Source organism: Panthera onca, chromosome A1 (assembly GCF_046562875.1).
Source record: "Panthera onca isolate mPanOnc1 chromosome A1, mPanOnc1 haplotype 2, whole genome shotgun sequence".
In the NCBI taxonomy this organism is placed as follows: Eukaryota; Metazoa; Chordata; class Mammalia; order Carnivora; family Felidae; genus Panthera; species Panthera onca.
This window is the reverse complement of record NC_138339.1, coordinates 27,221,270-27,245,088: the sequence shown is the minus strand read 5'-3', so window position 1 is coordinate 27,245,088 and position 23,819 is coordinate 27,221,270. Positions and strand designations below refer to the sequence as shown.

Here is a 23,819-nt window from a genome sequence, read left to right as displayed (position 1 = left end):
TCTGGGCAGTGACCAGTCCAATGGGACTGCTGGTCCCATTGCAAGATGATGGCTATACACCGTTAAATAAGACTTTTTCTGCCCTTAACTTCCGTCCACTGCTCATCCTGGGGTAGTCAGAGGTGTTGCCATGAGTAGTAGAAGAGAAGAGTAACTGAGAATAATACTGTGGAAGTCAACCACATCCACCCTTGCCCCACCTAACCTGGCCTTTCCTCTCCTAAGGTCTGAACTTGGAAGGGCAGTGAAACTCTGATATTAAAGATGTCCAGATATTCCTTGGGGAGTAGGCAGTACAGAGGACTGAGTCAATGTGACTCCTAGGTCATGGCACACTAGCGTCATCATTTTGTGCAAAACCCCTTTCTGGTTTTATTTTTTAATGCATTTTTGTCCCCACTCCCATTCCTCCTCGTGGAAAACCATTTTAATGGGTTCCATATGTATTTTTTTGCATATGTTCTGGCAGACTTTGTATTATTGTTTTTGTGTGCATGTATTTTCCATTGATGTAGATGGCTCTGCATTCACTTGTATTGTTTCTTATTTTTCAGTGAACATTGTTTTTAAAGATTTCTCCATGTTGCTATGTGATCTATTGCTCCTAAGTGTTGCAATTAGAAGCAATGGGTCTGGATTTTTTACACCTAAACATTGAGACTGTTTATTAGTACCTAAGAGTGAAAACTCTGCTCTGCCCATATTTCATCCAAGGCAGAAGTGAACAATTTCACAAAGTGTGTTTGAAGGCAGTTGTCTGGCAGGGGGAGGGTGGGGTGGGGGGAGGCTGTTTTATAAATGTATTCTATTAAGCCCAGTTCTTATAATGAACCAGCCACAAACATACTCCCTGATACAGCAACACGTTACAAGCCAGGCTGCCACGTGCAAGGTTCTAGGCTCCAAAGGCTTTGGGAATAAAGTGCGATGAACAAAAGGCCTTGTAAAATGAGACCATTCTGGGAGCTACAGGAAGTAAGGCCTTGGGTGAGGGTCCAAAGGAGGGAGAAAGAACTTCAACCAGGGACTTTAAGTGAAAGAAGAGGGGGAACTGGAGTTGAGACTTAAAACATACATGGGAATGCACAGAGTATTGATAGAAAGTGCAAAAGACACTGTAGCTGGGAGTGGTAATACGAACAAAGCAATGTGAGCTCGAAGTGCAAGAAATCCATCTAGGAGGTGGCAAGTGGAATTTGTTTCTCTCTCTCTTCCTCCCTTGCTCCTTTTCTTTTCTTTTCTTTCCTTTTTTTTTTTTCCCTCTAAAGCAAAAGATTAGTTATTTTACTAAGTGGCTACTGGTTTGCTGGAAGTAGCCTGTAATCCCGAGTGATGATTAGCCCCTGCTAGAGAGACTCCTTGTTATTCTCAAACATCAGAATGAAGAGGAGGGGGCGGGGACTTTAAACACAAACGAGTCAAAAGGCGTGTGTCCCTGTGTGTGGCAGAGACGAGTGTTCCCGTCTAGCATTTTTTAAAGTGGCAGGGTTCATCTTACCCTTTTATTTTGTGCGTTTTGTAAAAATAAAAATAAACATCCAAGTTTCTTTAAGCAGCCTTTGCTACGTTGCAGAACACTTAGGCTGCAACGGGTGTGAAGTTTGTCAGTGTGTATGGTGGGTTAGCTGTTTTTTCATTTTCCCTCTAACCTGAGTTAATGGGAAGTTCCTGAGGCGTTTAAGCTCTTTGTAACAAACAGCCAAGCTCTGTGATTTGTACTAATGAACTCAAGCCTCGAAATATGAAATATTCCTTATACTGACCTTGCCCCTTTCCTAACAGTACTCAGGCATTAATTCTCATTTTAATCTGTCTCTGGCAAAGCATCTGCCGTCCAGAGCTGTGCCTTTGTGTCGGTGCAGACTGCCACGTGTCGTCAAGGAGGGGCCCCGAGTCAGTTTGAGTCGTTCAGGGAATTTACTGTTGACAGTACATGCGTGGTAGACACAATCTGTAAACTTCAAGTCAGCAGTGGTACTTTGCAATCCGCGAGCTGACGTCTAAGTTCCAAATAGCAGAGCATTCACCTTGCCGTAGACTCATCAGGGAATTCCCTCGGTTTTATTTTTTGTGTCCTTTTCTTTCAGCGCATTTTGTCAAGGCCCTGCCAGAATATCACGTGGTGGCTCCTGTCCGCGTAGATGCCAGTGGGCATTTTCTATCACATGGCCTGCGCCATCCCGTCACCAGCGACAGGAGGAAGAGAGATTTGGATGGCCCAGAGGATCGGGTGTACTATAGAATTTCCCACGAGGAGAAGGACCTGTTCTTCAACTTGTCAGTCAATCAGGGATTTCTTTCCAAAAGCTATATCGTGGAGAGGAGATACGGAAATCTTTCCCGTGTTAAGATGGTGGCTTCCTCGGCACCCCCCTGCCATCTCAGGGGCACAGTTCTGCAACAGGGCACCAGAATCGGGGTTGCAGCACTCAGTGCCTGCCAGGGACTGGTGAGTGCCCGGGTCCATCACCTACCTCCCTTCTCTGTCCCCAGGCCCCTATAGGCTCGTCCTGCACGTCCAGCACCAGTGGGTTCACAGACACATTCAGCACATACACATTGAGCACTTGTGATGAGCGTGGTCCAGGCTGCCAAATGGGCTGGGGAGAAATGCAGAAAATCACATAAAAAGTGGATCGATCTGGGAGGTATGGAGAGTCAAGGCACTGAGGGTTCAGAGCAGGGAGGGTTCAACCGGGAACAGCATGGGAGGAGGGGAGGATTGGAGGTGGGTCTTCAGTCTCTGCAGCGGCTCGGAGGGTATTGTGACTAACTGGCTGGCCGGCCCTTTGGAGTTAGGAAAACCTGAATTTGGACTGAGAGGCTTACCAGTGGTGAGTAGCTGCTATGGCATAATGGCTGACTATGTGTACTTCGTAATCAGATTCGGTGTGGGAAGTTAGGCAGTCCGTTTATCCCTTTGTGCCTTTGTTTGCTCGTTTGTAAAGTGGAGATAATGACAGTACCCAACTCATAGAAAAAGGGTTGGCAAAGTATGGCCCACAGACCAAATCTGGACTGCCTCTTGTTTTTTATAAATAAAGTTTTATGGGAACACAGATAAGCTCATGTGTTTATACTGTGTATGGCTGCTTTCAAACTACAACAGCAGAGCTCAGTAGTTGGGATAAGGACTGTATGGCCCACGAGGCCCAAAAATTGCTCTCTGACTTTTACAGAAAAAATTTACCGGCCCCTATAGTACAGTATTGTGAGAATGAAATGAATTTATATATATATAAAACTTAGAAGACCGCTTGGTAAATAATACAGTCAATGGATGTTGGCTGTCATTATCATTTTTTTTTTTATATTTCCGATATGCCAGGTACTGGAATGTGTCATTTATGAGGTGGTTTATGTACATTGTCCTCTTCTACCCCCCAACCCCCCATCTTTGTTATTTTTCTAGATGATGAAGCTTGGAGAAGTTGAATAACTTTATTGGGCAGTTATTTTGAGCCTGAGTCCTTCTACCCCTTACCAGGCACCCCCCAATCCCCTCATCTCCCCTAGTTTTGGGGAACCACTAATCTACTTTCTGTCTCTGTTGCCTGCGTATTTAAAATCCTTGGTTTAATAAGCTTTTCAGGAGATTCTGATGCTCAGTAAAGTTTAAGAAGCACTGGCCCTGATCGAACATTAGGATCAACCCAGGAGCTTTTAAAATACCCGTTCCCCACCCCTCTTCCCAGATGTTCTGATTTACCTGGTCTGAGGGTGAAGCGCAGACATCAGTATTTTTTTAAAGCTCCCAAGAAAATTCTAATGTGTGGTAAATGTTGACAGCCAATGAATTAGTGTGAGCAGGTATTAATTAGCAACATTAGTCAATATTACTCTAAAGCTCTTCCCAAGTAATTCTAACATGCAGCCAGGGCTGAGAACCGCTGCTCTCAATTGCCCCCTCTTTTCCTCTTGTGCTTTCTAAGGGAGATTGCACACTGGTTAGCATTATGTCAGGCTTGGAAACAGAATGCTGGGAGCTTTTCAATTTCAAATGGCCCCAGGGAGCAGAGCAAAGTACCATGTGGGCATTTTCAGATTCAGATTCCAGATTCATTCTAAGTACAGGAGCACAAAGAAGCAAATATTAACTAATGGACTAATGTGGTAGCCAGGACGATGGAAACTTTTAGATTCAAATCACTAAATGATTTTGTCAGAAGAACCAATCTACTGGGATTAGTTTTGTGCCTTTCACACAGAATTGAACAGTTAATGATAGTTATAAAATAAGCCGTAAAATCCAAATGAGTTTCTTTCCTTTCTGTGAGCATACGAACTGGCTGGCTTCAAGTTCATTTGCTCGTGTGCCATCATCGTCAGTGCTTCTCATCAAAAGGATAGTGGTTGGCCTTGTGTCTGGTTTCCCCTGATCACTTGTCTGGGATCTGACCTCTGGGATATTTATTTTCCTTTTCACCAAAACAGGACCCCACACTCAAATTCACAGGATGGCAGGCTTAGGATGTATATTGGCTTTTAAGCCCCTCACCATTCCTAAGGACAGAGGTGGCATTTGAGAAAGCTTTCTGAGGAAGAAAACACTGTCATGTAGAACAAGACATGAGCTTTTCCTTCCTCTGGCTCAGGGCTGGCATATTCTTTGCTTTAGATATAGCCATGGTAATGCTGGAGACTGTGTTCTCTTAGAGTTGCCTAAAATTTAAGGTCTATTTAGTGTCCCTTGGAGCAGGCTCAGATGGTTGCGGACTGAAGACCCAAGAAAGGTCACTCATGACAGGGTGTGGGATGGCCTCCTTCCTCCATTTAATACCTTCCACACACCTCTGGTCCCCATCCTCTTGGGAGCTGCTCTCAGACAGTCAGCCCATGTCCTGCCCAGCAGCCCCTCCTTGGTCATCTTTAACATTCTCACCACCCTCTCCTCTGAAGTCTTTATAACCTTAAAGTTACAGAATTTTTTTTTTTAACAGTTTAGTTGATTTGTTCCATTCTAAGTTTTTTGATGGAGAGACTGTGTTGTTTAATCAATTAGACTTAGAATTGATCCTCAGTGGGAGTCATTACCTGTGAGAATTCCAGTGGGGTGGTTTTGGATTTGCTATTGCCAGGGACCCTATCGGATTTGCTCCAGGCTATGTTGTTAGTATTTCAGCTGAGATTTTCTGCAAAATGTTATCCTGCACATTTGTGTATGATATGGGACTGGGGTTCAGATTCTTCATGGGTACCCCACCTCCACCGAGGACTCAGTCTAGGCTCCTGGATACCCGAGTCAGTAAATATTTGTAATGTTTTTATTTTAATAAATATTTTAAATTTTTGTTCACAGTCAGAGACAGTATTTCTCAGCTCAGGCTTTATTAAAGTGAATATGGTTTTTGGCTCTATCCTAAACCCTAACCTCAATTCCCACCCCTACTGGAGAATTAGGTCCTGACCCAAATCCAAATAGCTCTCTTTCTCGGGGGCCACTCAGCTTCAACTCCCCCTCAACTCTCTTTCCTTTTCCCTTTTGGCACCTTGAGATTTCCTTTCTTGATCTGAGCTCAATGATGGATTACAATTTTCAAAGAGGTATTATTCTTAGTTGTTTTTTTTTTTAGTTAAACTTTTTATTTTGAGGTTGTTGTGGATTCATATGCAGTTGTAAGAACGAATACTGAGATATCCCATGTACCCTTGACTCAGTCCCTCCCAATGGTAGCATCTTACAGAATTACTGCACAGTATCATAGGCAGCAGTTTGACATTGATATAGTCAAGATGCCCAACGTTTCTATCACAAACAGTTCCTCATGTTGTCCTTTTACAGCCGTACCCATTTCCTTCCTGCCTCTCTCCCTCCTTATGTGTACATTTTGTATTTAAGTCATAATCCATTCTGAGTAAATTTTTGTATAAGATGTGAGGCTTAGGTAGAGGTTCATTCTCTCCCTTTTTTTCTTGTGGCCTATGAGTGTCTAACTGCTCCAGCACCATTTGTTTTAAAAAGGCTAACTTCCCTCCTTTGAATTGTTTCTACGTTTGTGAAATTCATTTGGAGATATTTTTGTGAGTCTGAGTTTTGTGTTCTATTCCATCAATAGCATCTTTATTGCTATAGCTATATAAGTAGTCTGGAAATCTAGTAGACTGATTCCTAACATTTTATTTTTTCCCAAAATTGTGTTTGTAATTCTAGTTCCTTTGCCTTTCCGTATAAATTTTAGAATAGTCTGACCACAAAAATTTGCGGAGATTTTGGTAGGAATTATATAAACTTATATATAAACTCGTAGAATTGACATTTGTTACAGTTAGTCCAGTCGATGAACAGGATAAGTTTCTTCCACTTCTTCCCATGAGACCTATCCAGGTTGACTGGTTGGAGTAAAAGGTCCACGATGCTTGGTTTTCTCTCCTTCCCAAGGTGAGAATTCTATAGCTCCTTAGAAGGGATTCTAAATCTCACTCTGATGGCATTTCTCACCAGGAAATCTCCCAGACGTTGTCCTCGAATGTATCACCCATTAGTTGGGCTATCCTTATGGACCAGCGGGCTTATCCCACCTATAGGGTAGTTAGCGTGAATAGAGAATGAGGCTGTTAAACGAACTGTAATAATTGCTTTGTATTTTTTTAATTTACTTTTCTGGGTCAGAGAATTTATTTGGGGAAAAATTAGTGAAACCGTTTTTGCAAATCTGTTCCCTTTGTTTGTTTACTCATATTTATTCTTGAAGTATTCTGGTTTGGAGAGTTTTTTGATTCTAAATCAGATAGGATGATAGTTTCTTCTGCGCTGAGCCTCACTGTCTCCCCCACTGCTGAAAGATGGCGCCTGGTGGGATGACCACATTTTATTCACAGGTGAGATTCTGTTTATTGATTCACAGTATGTTTGGAGAAGAGTCTTCTGTGCTGTGGCCTAAGTTTCTATGCCTCATTAGTATGATCTATGATTTCTTTTCAGTTAGAAGAATTCTAGTGTCTAAACACTGTTTATAGGTTTTTAAGTGTCCAACCTGTCTCAAAAGTTGTAGCAAGAACCTTCATTTCAGTGACTGCCTTAACCCCCTTGCAAACCATTCCTACATAAAAACATGGATAATTATGTTAGTCAGCCCTGCCTATTTCATGCTGTTGTAGATAACAGCTCTAACTACTTTTGAAAAGTATCCAGTTCTCTTGTTGGCTTAGTAGGAGTAACTGAATCTCTTCACCTACCTTGTTGGGGCACCTCATTAAAACTGCTCTAGTCAGGTCATCAGTGAACTTTGTGTTGCCAGTGGGTGCCTCTCTGTTTTCACTGTACTTATGTTTCAGCACCGTTTGACACAATTTCTATTTTTATGTATTTTTTTCTCTTGGCGTAAGTGGTACTGCATTATTATGGTTTTACTCCTACCTACCACCCTAAGAGTTCTGTCTCAACATCCTTTGCTTCTTTCCATATCTTTAACTACTAGAGTGTCCCAGGGCTTTGTCTGTAGCTCCCTCTTCTCTAACTTCATCCTCTATTAGGTGATCCTGACCAGTCCCAAATGCTGTCTACTCCTCTGTCAGTTTATCTGACCATCTGTCCTTCTGTTCATTCATTATCTATCATTATTATCTATCTAATCATCTATTTGTATAATTATCTATTCTATCTATCTATCTATCTATCTATCTATCTATCTATCTATCTATCTCATCTAGCTCTATCTCTGTACATGTATGTGAATAACTACTAAATTTATGTATCTAACTCTGATATTTCCTTGCAACTCCAACTGTGTTTGCCATTTCCACATGTATGCCAGATAGGAATCTCAAATTTGACATGTTCATAGCAATACTCTTGATTCCCTCCTCCTGCCATTTTCCCCATTGTTGTACGTGTCAACTTTATTCTTTCAGTTGTTCAGCCAAAACCCATGGACTCATCCTATGGTTGACTCATCTCTTTCTCTCCTACTCTGTATTTATTCTTATCAGCAAATCCTGTCAGCTCTTCTTTCAAACTATGTGCAGAATCTACCCCTCTTATCACTTCCACATTCTCAACAGGGGTAGTTTTGTCCTATAGGGCACATTTGGCAATGTCTGGAGATATTTTTGGCTGTCACAATTGGGCAAGGGATGACTACTTTGGGCTTCTGGTAAGTAAAGGCCAGTGATGTTGGAAACTTTCTACAAACCACAGAATGACCCTCCCCGACAAAGGATTTTATGGTACAAAATGTCAATAGTTTCGAGGTTGAGAAACTCTGCCCCAGTTCTAGTCACCACTGAATTGACCTCCCAAGTGGTTCCTCCACTTCCTCTCAATTCCCTGCAAGCCATTTCTCACGTAGTGGCCAGATTGGACTTCTAAACACATTTCTAGAGTAGTGCACTCTACTGCTTAAAATCTCTACTTATTTCCCATCATAGCAGAATAAAATCCGAATGTCTTGTCTTAGCTTCCAATATCCCTCTGGCCTGATCACTGTCTACCTCCCTGGCCTCCTGCCCCATCACCTTGCCCTCCAGCCACACTGACCTTTCTGTCTTTCAAACGTACCAAGCACACTCTGGCCTCATCGCCTTTGCATTCATGTTCTCTCTGCCTAGAACACTCTTCCCTCAGATTTCTACCTAGCTGCTCCTTCTCGTTGTTTAGATCCCAGCTTATGATCTTCCCTGACCACTGAATCTAAAGTAGAAACCTCCAGTGTTCTACCACATTGCCCATTTTACTTTTAAAAAGATCCTATGATACCTGATGTTTTCTTTTATTTTTTGCTTAACTTTTCTTTTCCTCACCCTGTCTTGTTCACACATGTTTAGCTATGTTAGATAGTAAACCTTCAGTGAATACTGGCTGAATGGATGGATGTGTATGTTTCAGCATTTAGTCTTTTACTGCCTCAAGTTTTTGTAGACCTCCCCCCAGGCTGTGGCTTCACAATGAGATTATATTTCCTCAATTACCCAAACAATGACTTGAACACCACCTATTGACTTCTATGGTACAGTCTGCTTAAATGGTCCCTAAATCACTTCTAGTGGGTTCCCAGGGCACTGGCTCATTGTGGCAGTGTGATGTTGCTCTGCTCTATGGCCCTCTTGGGTTCATCACCCTAAGAGCATTGTGACTGCCACTATCATGTTGACTTTGGGAAGAGGACACTGTTATCAACTTTGCTATTCTCTTCTGAGCCTGGGTCAGGCCTTTTCTTAGTTCTGTAAAGCACATCAGATTCCAAACTGTAATTATCAGTAAGACTTTTTGGAAAGTTTGCATATAAAGGGAAGGAAGGTACGATACAAATAACAACTTAAGACTTCTCTTCACCTTGGGTGTGCTGAGTGTAGGCTGAGTTTCAAAAGGGTCTCTAACCAAGCACTTGGCCTTTTGATACGTAGCAAAGATCACCCCACCAGCAATCTCCTTGCAAAAGGGTGCACTGAAACAGAATTCTTTACTGAGTCCTGGGCCCAATCATGAAGCCTCTGAGAAAGGAGGAAAATTTCCCCACCCTAGGCTGAGTCTCATCTTTGTTTCTCGTGCTTCTTCTCAGGTGTTTCCTGCAAGGAATCGCTACTTGCTTCATGGGCAACCCCAATCTAAAGCAGCTGGGCCCCACAGGGTAGTTTGTACATAGTAAACCCCACAAAAGTGCCCTATCAAGGGGAGGGTGGAGGCCTGAAATCCAGATCAGGCTCTGCCAACTGAACCAAATCCCAGTTTCAAGACGAAAAGAGGGTTTGTTATAAACCCTTTGCCCAAAGTGGAGCATCTTTTTGTAATTTGTCTACCTAGATGGGTGCCGTTTAAAATTCATCTGTCTGAGAGGGACACCTTTTAAAATTTCATCTGTCTCTCTTGCACACCTTCTTGCAATTTGCATACATGTGTGCTACTGCAATAGTCATGGAGCCCCTTCCCCACAGGGCTCTGTGGCCTGGCTCTGTGGCTCCCGGATGACAGTCACATGGGGACACAGTCATCCATCACCAGCATGTTTCCCAAAGCCTAAGGTACTCGGTTTCTTGCAACAGGATGGAGAGGTGGGGAGTTTATGTGCATTAATAACAGATCCTTTTCCACTGAGGTATCGCAAGTCTCGACCAGTGCTTTTTCCCAATCTCTCCTTCAGTTCAAGGTGAAGAACAGTGTGTGTCTAATTCCTGAAACTATTGGGCTCTTTGTTTCTGATCTGCAGTGAACAACTGCTTGAGCTGGAAGACAAGGGAGGAGGCCTTTTCAAGAAGAGAGAGTTAACATAAATGCTCAGATCTTACCAGGCTGTCTAGAGAAAAACAATTTCTCCCATACAAATGCACAAATTATAGTGAAACGTTTCTGTTGAAACATATGCCCAATAGCGATTCTGAAGGCATCCTTCTGTTTCCTTGTTTAGCTATCTTTACATTGAGGTGAAGAGAATTTTAATTTTTGCCATCCAAACAAACGGAAGGTATGCTCCAAAAAGAAATTGAATCTTAGGATGTAGCACAGTAGGAAGCTTTGGAATTGTCTAGCTTCTACTAGAAAGATACCAGTTTTTGCTGGGATAGGCTGTTACATCATTTTACCTTTGTAAACGTTGTTAGATTCTAATTTCCCCAAATCCTAGAATTAGGTGTTCTTGTGTTTTGCTGTGTGAATGCTGTAAATGAGATCAGTGGCATTTAAAACTCTATGCTCTATGATGGTGCCTCCATTGAGAGAGGGGTGTGCTTCACTCCGCATTACTCCCTCAAAGGCAGTTCAGTTCTTGGCCCAGATGGAAAGTTCTGCCAGTTCCTTTTCCACACAAGCAAATAACATAACCATCTCTGCCCTCTTGTTCTTGAACTCCGGCTGCAGCCCAGGGTGATGTAGCTGACGAATGAAATCCACTGGCAGAACTCTGTGGGAAAACTCCCAGAGTGGCTTCTGGCCTTGCTTCCTGATCTGGAACTTTGTGGCTCCTTTGCCGAAAACAGTCGTTTGAGTTGTGGGATGCCTGTGTGTCAGGTTTTGGTGCTCCTCGCCAGGAGGGAGGGAAAGTAATGCTCTGTGTATCCCCTAACTCTGCTCCCAGGCTGAGGAATTCCTTGTGACCCCTGACGTTTGGGGGTTGCCTGGTCAGACCCATGATTACTCAGACGTGAGACTTTGGAACTGGCTGGCGGGAGATTTGTCCCTATTGGTGCTTTGTGTTACAGGCTCATAAACATGAGCATTATTTTCTCCCCTCCTCTTTTTTCATCTTTCCACTTCCTTTTCAATTTGGCAGGTTCATCTTGTGAGTTCCCAGCATGATGGATTGGAAATGAGAGAGAGAGCTGAAGAACGTATACTTCAAGAAGCAGCATTGTTTTCTTTCTTTGCTGGATCTTGAATTAGGGACCTTCTCTGTGGGCCAGGTATAGGTCAGGAGAAGGAATGACCCTCATCTTATGGGAGATAAGAGGCCAGAGCTCTGTTTGTTATTGGGTTAATTACTTGACTTATGGGTCCACACAAATACAGATACAGATGTCACTCCCTTCTCCTGTATATCTCTTCTCTGAAGTCTTTATTTTGAACCTCATTTCTGTTTTCATTACAGACACTGAAGATTGGGTGTCCGGAGTTTCCCACTTGATGTTCATAGATTAATATTTCTCTTCTTTTTTGATCGCGTACGAGTCACAGGTCCAGGAAGCTTAAATATTAGCTTTCAGAAAGCTCTAGTTCCTTTCAAAAACATCTCCATTGACTAACAGATATTAATAAGATCTTTGAAAAATGAGAAAATAGGAGGCCTGGGTTTTAGGTTTTGTAACTGAAAAACATTTTACTTGCTTGTTGGAGATGGTTTTTCAGTGTGACATAACTAATTTATTTTTGGCCGGATGGTCTGTGTTAGAGAGCCATAGCAGGTCCGTGGAGACTTGGCATGTTTTTCATACAGAGCAGTCCCACTGGATTTGGGAGTCAGAGGAGCTGGGCTCAAGTCCTAGTTCAATACTAACTAACGATGTGATGTTAGTTGAGATCCTTTGCCTTTTTGGGTCTGTTAGTTGAGTGGATTGGGTCCTTGCTACTAAATGTGTGGCCCATGGGCCGTCAGAATGTGCATCACCCAGGAACTTGTTAGTAATGCAGATTCTCAGAGCCTACACCCTGACTTGCTGAATCAGACCTACATTTTAATAAGAGCCCCAGGTAATTTGTATGTGCAGTAAAAGTTGACAGGCATTGACTCACCAAACCCAGAGATACTAGTTCTGTTTGAGTTCACCCTTTTACATATTGCATCCTTCCTGCAAATTGTTGGCCCAAATATCTAGTGAAGCTTAGAGACAGTAGGGGGGGATGCTGCTGTTCTAATCAATGTTGATGGATAGAAGGGTGGAAGAGGAATCTTAGAAAATGTGATTCAAAAAAAGACTGAAAAGATACATGAGACCTGGGAGCCAAATGAGGCAGGTGATGGTGGCCAGATATACTCTCCATCATCCTTTGCTAATCTTCTGACTTCCACAGCATTTAGCTCTATTAGAACCCTTGTTCTTGACATGAACAGCTCTTACCAGGACAGCTTCCAGTTGTTCTCAGGTTATTTGATCTCATCTCTGGTGAGTATGCTAAGCAATAATCTTTTGTTTTGGTGTCTTCATCTAAGCTGTTGAGAAGAGGCTTTCTGGGCCCTCCAAAGGCTAGGAGGGACAATAACAACGAATACATTTAGACTTTCATTTCCACTCCCAAGGGGATGGAGCCTGGTTGATGCTAAGTTTGGGTTAAGAACGAGGAAACCTTAATGTTTATAAATATTCCCTTAAGAAACTGTGAGTGTGGAGTTTTCCAGGATGTTCAGGAAAGTCTAGGAATAAAAGGGCATGGCAAAGCAAAGATGGGGCTTTCCTCTCAGCCCTGGGAGGACACTATCCATGCAGAGAGGACCACTTATGTCAGTGCACCCCACAGTCAACAGGGACAGGAGCCCTGGACTCCACTCCTGGTCCAGACCACTTACTTCCATTAAGTTCTATATCCTTGACTAAATACACTGGGGTTTTAGAGAAGCTGTGCATATGCTTCTCTTTCTACTCCCCACAAACCATCTGGTAACACCACAGTTGTCCCGTTCCCCTTCTTCAGTGATTACACTTGGTTTTTTGCTTTTAAGACTTTTCAAAATAGTCAAACACGGAAAATCTTCCTCTAAACACACACGTTACAAAAATACGATCTTCTGAGATTTCCCAATAGTGTATGTTGTTGTATTTGTTTATTTCCCTCCTTGAGACATTTGAAGTATTCATTGAAAGAAAAAGACTTTCAGGGGCACCTGATCTGTTCGGTTGGTTAAGTGTCTGTCTCTTGGTTTCAGCTCAGGTCATGGCCTCACGGTTCATGAGTTCGAGGCTCGAGTGGGGCTCTGTGCTAGCAGCTCAGAGCCTGCTTGGGATTCTCTGTCTCCTCTCTCTCTGCCCCTCCCCCACTTGCTTGTGCTTGCTCTCTTTCTCAAAATAAATAAACGAAAAAAAAGAAGTGACTTTCATACCCCAGCGTGTCCTGTACCAGACCCACTGTCTCTAATTCAGTTTCATTCCCACTTACACATCCCTTCAGGGCTCCTCAGCGAAATTGCCTGGGAGGCAATAAGCTATTCTGAGAAACAGATTTGTCAGAGTTCTACAGTGTGCCATACTGAACGGTCCCATTTGGTGTCATTGATTCCCCTCGTCACCAGTCCACCCTCCCCTCACCACCGCCACTCTGTTTGCGGACAGATTTTTCTCTGGAAATTTTTTCCTCCCTTGGTTTCTGCTTTGGCCCTAGAGAATGAGTCACACAGTTTAAAAATGCACAGCTTCCACAGTCTCTGACTGGGTCATCAGATATCACATCTTTCTTCCAAGCAGCCCCCCCTTCTTCCTGCAAGTCTTGTTTTCTGTTGTTTTGTTTTGTTCTTTTTTAAGTTGCAGCTGCATTTTTCTCTTTCTAATCCCCCAACATTCTCAGCTTATCTTTGATGACTGATTCCCCCCACTGTGGCGGTGGATTTTCTGGGCTTTCTCTTTGGCTGTCCTTTCTTTTTCTTGCTTTTGCTGCATTTTGGTTATTTTTACTATTTTTTTGTTTTTTAGCATATGTGCAGCAGAAACACAAAAAGTTGAGTTGTTAGCTAAAATGAGGCTTATTTAACTTATATAATGTACAAGTTATTTAACTTACAAAGCAGATATATTTAACTTATTTAATTTTATATTTTATATATTTTATAATACAGATTTAAAAAAATTTTAATGTTTATTTTTGAGAGCGAGAGAGAAGAGAGAGAGAGAGAGAGACAGAGCATGAGCGGGGAAAGGGCAGAGAGAGAGGGAGACACAGAATCTGAAGCAGCTCCAGGCTCTGAGCTGTCAGCACAGAGTCCGAAGTGGGGCTTGAACTCACGAACCATGTGATCATGACTTGAACTGAAGCCGGAGGCTTAACCAACTGAGCCACCCAGGTGCCCCTATAATCTATATTTTATATTATGTTACATATTACTTTTCAGTTAATTTATATAATTTACATAAGTTATATCTCTCATATATAATACATAGTATATATATTAATTTAATTAAAGTACATGAAATTCTATCTCATATATAGCATATATTAAACTATATGTCTTATCTTGGGTCACCTGGCTGGCTCAGTCAGAAGAACATGCAATTCTTGGTATTGGGGTCATGAGTTTGAACCCCATGTTGGGTATAGAGATTACTTACAAATAAATAAATAAATAAACTTAAAAAAAATATATGTCTTATCTCCTTTCCAATCTCTGTGCAGCTTGATAGAGAAAGAATAGTGGGAATAGGCTGCTCACAGCAGAACTTCCAGATAAGAGAGAGTTTATTGCAGGGGCAGGAGCAGTGTATGTGTGTGTGTGTGTGTGTGTGTGTGTGTGTGTGTGCGTGCGTTAGGAGTGGGGGAGGGGGTTAGCTAATACAGAATAAGTCCACAGAAAGGGGTTTTTATATGAAGCTATGTTGCAGAAGAAATGGCTGAAATCAGTTATAATTATAGTTAAAGGTGTAAAAATATCCTTGACCCTCATTCATTTGAAATTGCATCAGAGCAGACAGCACATCTGATTTTGGATGATGGATGGGAGGCAAGCATCCAGTCTCCCTTCAGTGAGTATTCTTTTCTCTCTGGAAGGTTGTGAAGGCAGTAATGACCATGGCAAATGACCAGGAAAGGATTTGCGATCCACTGATAAATGCTTTACATCCTTTCTCTGGAAAGGATTTGTTCTTTTACTAGTTAATTCTATTTACATTAAACTGTTTTAATAGAGAGAGACAAGTTTGATAAGGAGGCTTTTCTTCCTTTTTACTCTAATCTCTAGGCCAGTCCCCTGAGATTTAGGCTTTTATTAATCAAAAGTACTGGGCCTGGAGTTGAGAGACCTGTGCTTTATGTCTGACCGCCCCTGGCTCGCAGGAGCCCCAAGTTCCTTCACACCTGTGGTCCCAGCTTCCTCACCTGTGAAATGAAGGGTGAGCAGTTTCTACTGTCTCATCAAACTCAGGCACTCTGACACTGTGACTGATCTGTGGCCAAGGCACGTGCCATCATATGGCAATGTGTGCAAAAATGGGATGATGATGATGATGATGATGAGTCATGTCTAGGTAAAAACCTCTCTTTTGAAAACTGAATCTGAAAAATGAGAAATCAAAAATGTGACAGTGAGAAAGACTGTTCTAGCCCAAGTTGTGCAGGGGGTGGGTACTGACGTATTCTGTGCTAGGGAAATGGTGGCAGAAGGAGGATGCTGATGTCAGAGCCTTTCTTGTGATAATTTTCCCTGGAAATTTCCCAGGGTCATCTTGATGAGAGGCATGTAGTGTTTACAGCCTGGTGGGCTATTGAATTAGATAGACTTTGGTCATAAGCTCTGTAACTTTGGGCAGATTTTCTCTTAGATTGTAAATAGCGACTTACCTAATAATACTGTTTTTATTGGTTGGCTGTGAGGACTAAATAAAATATTGAGTGTGTAACACTGTTTTTCACAGAGTATATGTTCAAGAAACTATGTATATGTAGCTCTTATTATTGTTATTATTAATTAATTAATTATTATTGCTACATAATTATTATTAATGTTACTACTGCAATTGCAGAATAACTAGAGGGTTCAGTCCTCCAGAAAATATCTCCTCCAATGTTCAAGTAAATAGTTTTATATATTCACATTTATCTGCAGTGCCCGAGAATTAACATATACTTTATTATTCACCATTTAGTCTTTTGGACGAAATAAGTTAACATTTCAATTATTTCTTTTTTCTTAATCACATTTTTCTACTAAGGTAGAAAAATGCTTGGCCATTTAAAGTTTTCACTCTTTCTCTCCCCATGTTCACCTTTTATTACTGATCCAGGGGAAGAAAAAATAATCTAGAGCACAAATCACCATAGGAGAGGACTCCAGATTTCCCCCTCCATTTATAATGTTTTTTAAAGCAGGTAATCCATTTACATGCTGCAACATTTTAAAGATACAACTTATGTCTGTCCCTAGACTCCCAACTCACCTTTTCAGAACAACTCCTCTGCCTAGGCTTCAACGGTATTATTATGGATATTGTTGTATGTGGTGACATATACATAGCAAAAACTAACCATTTTATTTTATTTTATTTTACTTTATTTATTTATTTATTTATTTTAACATTTATTTATTTTTGAGACAGAGAGAGACAGAGCATGAATGGGGGAGGGTCAGAGAGAGGGAGACACAGAATCCAAAACAGGCGCCAGGCTCCGAGCTTTCAGCACAGAGCCTAACGTGGGGCTCGAACCCACAGACCGTGAGATCATGACCTGAGCCGAAGTCGGCCGCTTAACCGACTGAGCCACCCAGGCGCCCCAAAACTAACCATTTTAAAGTGTGAAGTTCAGTGGCATTAAGTACATTACATTCTTGTGCAACCATTATCACCAGAACTTTTCCAGCTTCCCAAATTCTGTCCCAATTAAACAGTAAGTCCCCATTCGCTTCTTCCCCTCAGCTCCTGGCAACCCCCATTTCACTCTATGTCTAATTAAAGGTGACTACTCTACGTACCTCGTATAAGTGGAATCATGTGGTACTTGTTCTTTTGTGACTGGCTTATTTCAATTAGCATAATATCTTCAGGGTTCAACCATGTTATACCATGTGTCAGAATTTTCTTTTTTTTCCCCATCGGGTTTTATTGAGATATAATTGGTATACCAAAAAAAAAAAAAAATCTTGCACATAATTAATGTGTACAGTTTGGTGAGTTTGGAGATATGTATATACTCATGTTACCATTACCACAATCCAGGTCATAAACATATCTGTTGCCTCCAAAAGTTTCCTTGTGCCCATTTTTCTTTCTTCCTTTTCCTTTTCTTTCTTCTTTCTTTCTTCCTTTCTTTCTCTTTCCTTCTTTCTTTCTTTCTTTCTTTCTTTCTCTCTCTCTTTCTTTCTTCTTTCTTTCTTGTGGTAAGAACATTTGACATGAGACTTATCCTCTTCAGTTTTTAACTATATGACACCTTACTGTTAACTACAGGCACTATGTGCACATCAGATCTCTGGAACTTACTCCTCTTGTATCACTGTAACTTTACACCCATTGAACAGTTGCCCGTATCTTTCTCCCCCATCCTCTGATAACCACCACTCTATGGTCCACTTCTACCCCCTGGACTATTCTAGATGCCTCTTAGAAGAGGAACCGTGCAGCATTTGTTCTTGTGTGACTCAATTGTTTCACTGAACATAATGTCTTCCAGCCCCATCCATGTATCCATGTTGTCATAAATAGGAGAATTTCCTTCTTTTTTAAGGTTGAATAATGTTCCCTGGCATGTGTATACCACATTTTCTTTATCCATTCATCTACTGATGAACATTGGATTATTTCCATGTTTTGGCTTTTGTGACTAATGTTGCAATGAACATGGGATTGTAGGTATCTCTTTGAGATCCTAATTTCAATTCTCTTGAATGTATACCCAGAAGTGGGATTGCTGAATGATATGGTAGTTCTATTCTTAATTTTTTTAAGGAAACTCCATATTGTTTTCCAAAGCAGCTGCACTATTTTATATTCCTTCTAACAGTGTATAAGGGTTCCAAATTCTCCACATCCTCCCCAACAATTGTTAGCTTTTAATTTTTTAAATAATAACTTCCTAACAGGTATGAAGTGTTATCTCATTGTCGTTTCGATTTGCGTTTCCTGATGACTAGTGATGTTGACTATCTTTTCATTTACCTGTTGGCCATTTGTATTCGTCTTTCTGAGACTGAATTAAATGTAGATTGTTATTAATCTAGTTAATGGATTATTACTAAATTTTTTTTTAATGCTTATTTATTTTTGAGAGAGAGAGACAGAGACAGAGACAGAGCGTGAGTGGGGGAGGGGCAGAGAGAGGGGGAGACACAGAATCTGAAGCAGGTTCCAGGCTCCAAGCTGTTAGCACAGAGCCTGACGCGGAGCTCTAACCCAACTAACCAAGAGATCATGACCTGAGCCAAAGTCAGATGCTCAACCGACTGAGCCACCCAGGCGCCCATAGATAATAGATTATTATATATAACAATATAGGTTATTATTCAATGTTAAATAGGACAGAAATTTTTAGTGTAGACTTTAAAAATTTCGGTGTCTGTGTGGAGAACAGAAGTTGGGAATGTAAATTAGAATTCCCAGACCTTGGGGCGCCTGGGTGGCTCAGTCGGTTAAGCGTCCGACTTCAGCTCAGGTCACGATCTCACGGTCCGTGGGTTCGAGCCCCGCGTCGGGTTCTGGGCTGATGGCTCAGAGCCTGGAGCCTGCTTCCGGTTCTGTGTCTCCCTCTCTCTCTCTGCCCCTCCCCCGTTCATGCTCTGTCTCTCTCTGTCTCAAAAATAAATAAAAAACGTTAAAAAAAAAATTTAGAATTCCCAGACCAGAGCTGTACCCTGGTGGCATAGTAGGACTAAGCTCTGAGCGTGGAGCCAGAAGATCTGCATTCTAAGCCCTCCTGTGACTCTAGCTTGCTTCAGGGAGTTAGTGTTGACACTTAAGTACAATAAATGACTCCTTGAGTGCTCCCCATAGGTCCTCTGTGCATTTTGTTACCACCTTGGTAATATTCAAGTGCTTACGTGGAGAAATGCAAATAACCAGCATCTGATTGCTACCATTAATAAGCATCTGCAATATAAGAGTGCTGTCGTTGTGCCTCACTGCTGGTATTAGATGATAGATAGTTTGTTGCTATTGGGTGTCGCTATTCCAGGCCCTAAATCAAAACACAAATTACATCTATAGTTATTAGTCTATCTATATAGAAAATTACAAATTTACACCAATACATTCAATTCCAGTCCAACACCACAGATTCATTCTGGTTTTCTGTCTTTTCAAGTTTGTAAAAATATCTTCTCTGACAATGCCAAAACTGGTTCCCATTATTCTTAGCATATTTTCTCATCTGATCACTCCCCTTGTTTGTAACCAATACCCCATTGCTATCGTTGCTACAACCATCTTTCTTGTCTGGATGCCCTTCTCACGTCAGTTGGGCTTCTGTGTTCCGTGCTGGTTTCCCCCAGTTGCCTCATGTGGCTGCTGCCCTTATCCTGCTTAGATTCTGCCCCTCGTGCCAGACCATGGGGCTTTGATTCTCTAGCGAGGCTGGTGCCCTGTGGGGTTGTCAGAGCCCAGAAACTAGCACTGAAAAACCCAGCACTGCATCACTTCCCCTTTTTGCCTTTGCCTTGTTTTCGTTCTGGGCTCTGGTATCCTGCATCACACATTCCCCCTATGCAGATATCCCTTTCCTCTACTCAGGCACTGATGCTCTGCTCTGTTCCACCTAAATGCTCCCTGAACCCCGACATCACTACTCCAATCTCATACAGATGCCTACTGCACTCTGACCTACTTAAGGGCTTTCGAACTGAATTGTTCAAGATGGGAAGAATAGGGAGAGGGAAGGTCATTTTGCTTATAATTTGACCATGTTTGTCTGCGTGATCACCCAGTGCCCTTCCAATTCAGATATTCTGTGATTCCATGCTGCGTTGGTGACAGATCCTCAGCTCTACCTTGGTAATTGTTCCGTGCCCACCAAGTTTGGCTCTGCCTTTGGTTGCTGTCCTTGCCTTTGCTTCCTGCCTTTGTGTTCACACCTGCTACCCTAGTTCTTGATGTAATGCCCACTTTACTGGTTTCCTGGAGTCTTCTGTCCTTGGAAGTGTTATCTGCAGGGCCTCTGCACTAACTGTTAGCTGGGCTTTGCTGCAGAGACTGCCCCAGTGGTTGGCACCATGTCTGCTTCCTATTTCCCTGTGTTTTTCCAGCAGCCCATGGAGTTTTATCAATAGTTCTTTATGGAACATTGTGGATATTATGTAAACTTTATGCTAGTTTCGGTGTGAAAAGGTCTGTTTAAGAGTTTCAGTGTGGACAACTCCTGTTTTAAATTCCTTTTGCTCTAAAAAGCTTTTACGAGACTGTGACTTATACTTTTGTTAAGCCTCCCTTTGTATAGGTGCGACTCTGTAAGTTTACTTACAGTGAAGTCATCCCCAAAGCACATGCTATTTTACCATCGAGTCAGCTGTATAATTTGAAATGTATCTCTAAGTAAAGCATCTTTTAAATTCATGTAAGCAATGGAAAGACAGAATGGGAATCAGTAAAAGGAACACAGGCATGATTGACAAGCACCAGGAGAACACATTTCACTTCTGCGCATAGGATTACCAAATATTTTTTTCTCTCTTGTTAAGTCACAGGTGAACATTTCCAATTACCTGTTGTACTTCTATACATAGATATCCCAACAAAGTAAAATCATAATCATTGTGTTCTGGGGATTGAGAAGGCATTGATGAGGCATAGTTAAGCAGAGTCTTATCTGATGCATGGGTGTTGTTAACACCATTTATTCAGGTATACAGGTGTTCAAGATCATGGAGTCAGAGGGGAGGGTAGAAGAGAAACATGAAGATGTGTCAGGGTCTACAATGTCACGGCAAGCACAATGAACAGTGGTGTGGGGTGGGCAGAAACCACAGTGTACTATGCCGAAAAGTACGGAGATAGAAAAAAGTTCCAAATGTAGTCAATTCTTTTTGAAGAAAAGCAAAATTACATGTCAGTGAATAAGTAAAAACACTATAGTACATAAGTATGAGCTGACTTTTCTTTTTGGAAGTTGGGGGAGAGACGGGAGGAGCCATGGGGAAGCAGAGGTTCACCCTACAGAGAAAGGATAGTTGTTCAAACAAGGGTCAGGAGGAAGTAAGTAAGAGTGTCCAAGTCCCAGGGCACAGTGAGAAGACTTTGCCTTGCATAGGACTTTTTTTAAGGTGTGACTTTGCTAAATATTTTTCAAGGGTGTCTGTACTTTTGTACATTTTTTCGCGGAGAGAAAGCAAGGCCGTGGAGTTCAGTGTGAGCCCCGGGCTGTCTGGTGCAGATGCGGAGTACTGGATGTGGATCAGGGGTCTTGGTGTGTATCTGCGGCCTCGGGCATGAACCCCAGAGTGCACTCCGTGAGTCTGGGGTGTTCGGCATGGATCCCACAGCTTCTGGCCTGGTTCTGGGACTTCTAGTGTGGCTCTGAGACAGGAGACAGACTGACCTTGGGCAGGCAGGGATAAGAGGCCCCTTGTGAACAAGGGAGCAGAAAGTACTGGACCTTCTTCAACACCCACTCCCTGGGACAACCCACCCGGACCATATCGTGGTTCAGCAGCTGCACAGTTACTTACTCCCCCTCAAAAGGTCCCACCACTGTAAGGGCTAGAGGCTTCCTTCTCAGACGCCTTAGGGGGCTCCTCCTTAAGGCGCCCCTCCAGGTAGCGGCAGTCTTTTTCTTTTCATTCTCTCCCTAATAAACTTGGTGCCTGTGCTGCCCTTAACCTTGTTCTGGGGTTCCATTCTTCGGCTCTGTCAGAACACGATCCCAGTTTTAAAAAAATTTTTTTTTTTTTTTTAACGTTTATTTATTTTTGAGACAGAGAGAGACAGAGCATGAATGGGGGAGGGGCAGAGAGAGAGGGAGACACAGAATCTGAAACAGGCTCCAGGCTCTGAGCTGTCAGCACAGAGCCCGACGCGGGGCTCGAACTCACATACCGCGAGATCGTGACCTGAGCCGAAGTCGGACGCTTAACCGACTGAGCCACCCAGGCGCCCCGATCCCAGTTTTAAAAAGAGGTTACAGCTCCAGGGCATCGGGAGTGGATGCCAGGCATCTGATGTGACTCAGGGTCGTCCCCTGTGGATCCTTTCTCTGTAGGGTTAATTAACCTCTGGTTCCCCATGGCTCCTCCCGTCTCTCCCCCAACTTCCAAAAAGAAAAAGTCAGCTCATACTTATTTATTATAGTGTTTTTACTTATTCATTGACCTGTAATTTTTCTTTTCTTCAAAAAGAATTGACTACATTCGGAATTGACTCTACACGGACACCGGGGGCATCTGGTATGTTCCGGGCCTTCCAGCGTGGTTCCGGGGTGGTTCTAGGATGTTCGGTGTGGCTGAGAGGCGTCTGGCGTGGTTCCGGGATGTGTGGTGTGTGGCGTGGATGGGGGCATCCTGTGTGGAACCGGGGCATCCTGGCCTTCGGCGCGGTTTCGGGTGTTTGGCATGGGCTCGGGCTACCGCAGGTTCCTGATGACAGGCTGCGCTCCGCGGTGTTGGAGGCCCGTCCTTGAAGCCGAGCCAGACGTTTCTGCTGCCCACAGGAGTGTCAGTGCAACTGCTCCGCCGCGTCCGTCCCAAGGTCCGCGTCCTCTGCGCTTGCGGCCGCTGCTTTGCTGACACCACGAGACGGAAGCAATCCTTCTCGGGCTGCTCCTCCGGGCCGCTCTCTTCAGGAGGCGCTCTAGCCACTGCTGGTGGCTTCGCCAGGCGCCAAGCCCGTGGCTGGGCCCCTTGCTCCCCAACGCTCCCCAGCGGATCCTCGACCCCCGGGGGGAAAAACACGTGTCCAGCTGGGGGTCGTCCCCAGCCCTGGCCAAGGCCTCTCACCACCACGTCTCCTCCACTTGGATCTCCAGGGCGATGAGCTGCTTGGGCTGGTAGGTGAGGGGCTGGCGGGTGGGCAGCTTAGGAAAGTGTTACACCTCCTCCGCGTTCAGTTCCAGCCCGGTAGATATACTGCCGGTGGGCGCGCTCGCGCTCCTGGCGGTGGGATGAGCCGCAGGCCAGCATGGTGCCCACATGGCTAGTTGGTTGGCTGGCTGGCAGGTGCTCCTCATAGGCTTTATACAGGCGAGTGATCACGGGGTGAAGCTTGGACTCCAGGATGTCCAGGAGCAGGCAGAGGGTTTTCGGAATATGGGTTTGGGACTGGATCCCTTTTGCTGATACAAGGAGGATGGAAGTGAAGGTGGCTGGAGATGCAGAGAAGCGCCAGGTTGGGGCATAGGAAGTGAAGGCAGCTCTAGCGGTGTTTGGAGCCTCTGAACCCTGGACACAACTGGTAAGGGCCGTGGCTATCATCCCCTGGCTGAGTACTCTGGAGTTCAGGGTGAAAATCCAACGCTGGTGGATGAGCCAAGAGACTGTGCTAAAGGTCAGCCACAAAGACCGGGTGCACAGGACAGGACTGGGTATGGAGGAAGCTCAGCTTAGCAGACGTGGAAGGTTCTAGCCTCGTGAACCTCTGCATTAGACCTTGGGCTTTGGTAGCTGGGAGCCTGAGGCTGATACACTGGCTAGATCAAAAACTGAACAGAGGCTGAGTCTGCAAGCTGAAGATCATTCCTACCCCTGCTGGTTGCCTTGAGGATCCAGGGTCTCAAGTGATGGAGGACTAGGGCTGTAGTAAGCTTGCTGCACTCTTGGGGCCTTGGGAAGGGAGCTGGTACT

At 43.4% G+C, this 23,819-nt stretch overlaps 1 protein-coding gene across 1 annotated transcript in view; it reads left to right on the top strand.

Moving 5' to 3' along the window:
- The window catches only part of ADAMTS12 (ADAM metallopeptidase with thrombospondin type 1 motif 12), a 330,050-nt gene that overhangs the window by 6,000 nt on the left and 300,231 nt on the right, over window positions 1-23,819 (top strand). The window contains exon 2 of the mRNA XM_078444728.2: window positions 2,088-2,449. Within this exon, the coding sequence (XP_078300854.2) occupies window positions 2,088-2,449 (362 nt within the window). The remainder of the gene's footprint in view (window positions 1-2,087; window positions 2,450-23,819) is intronic.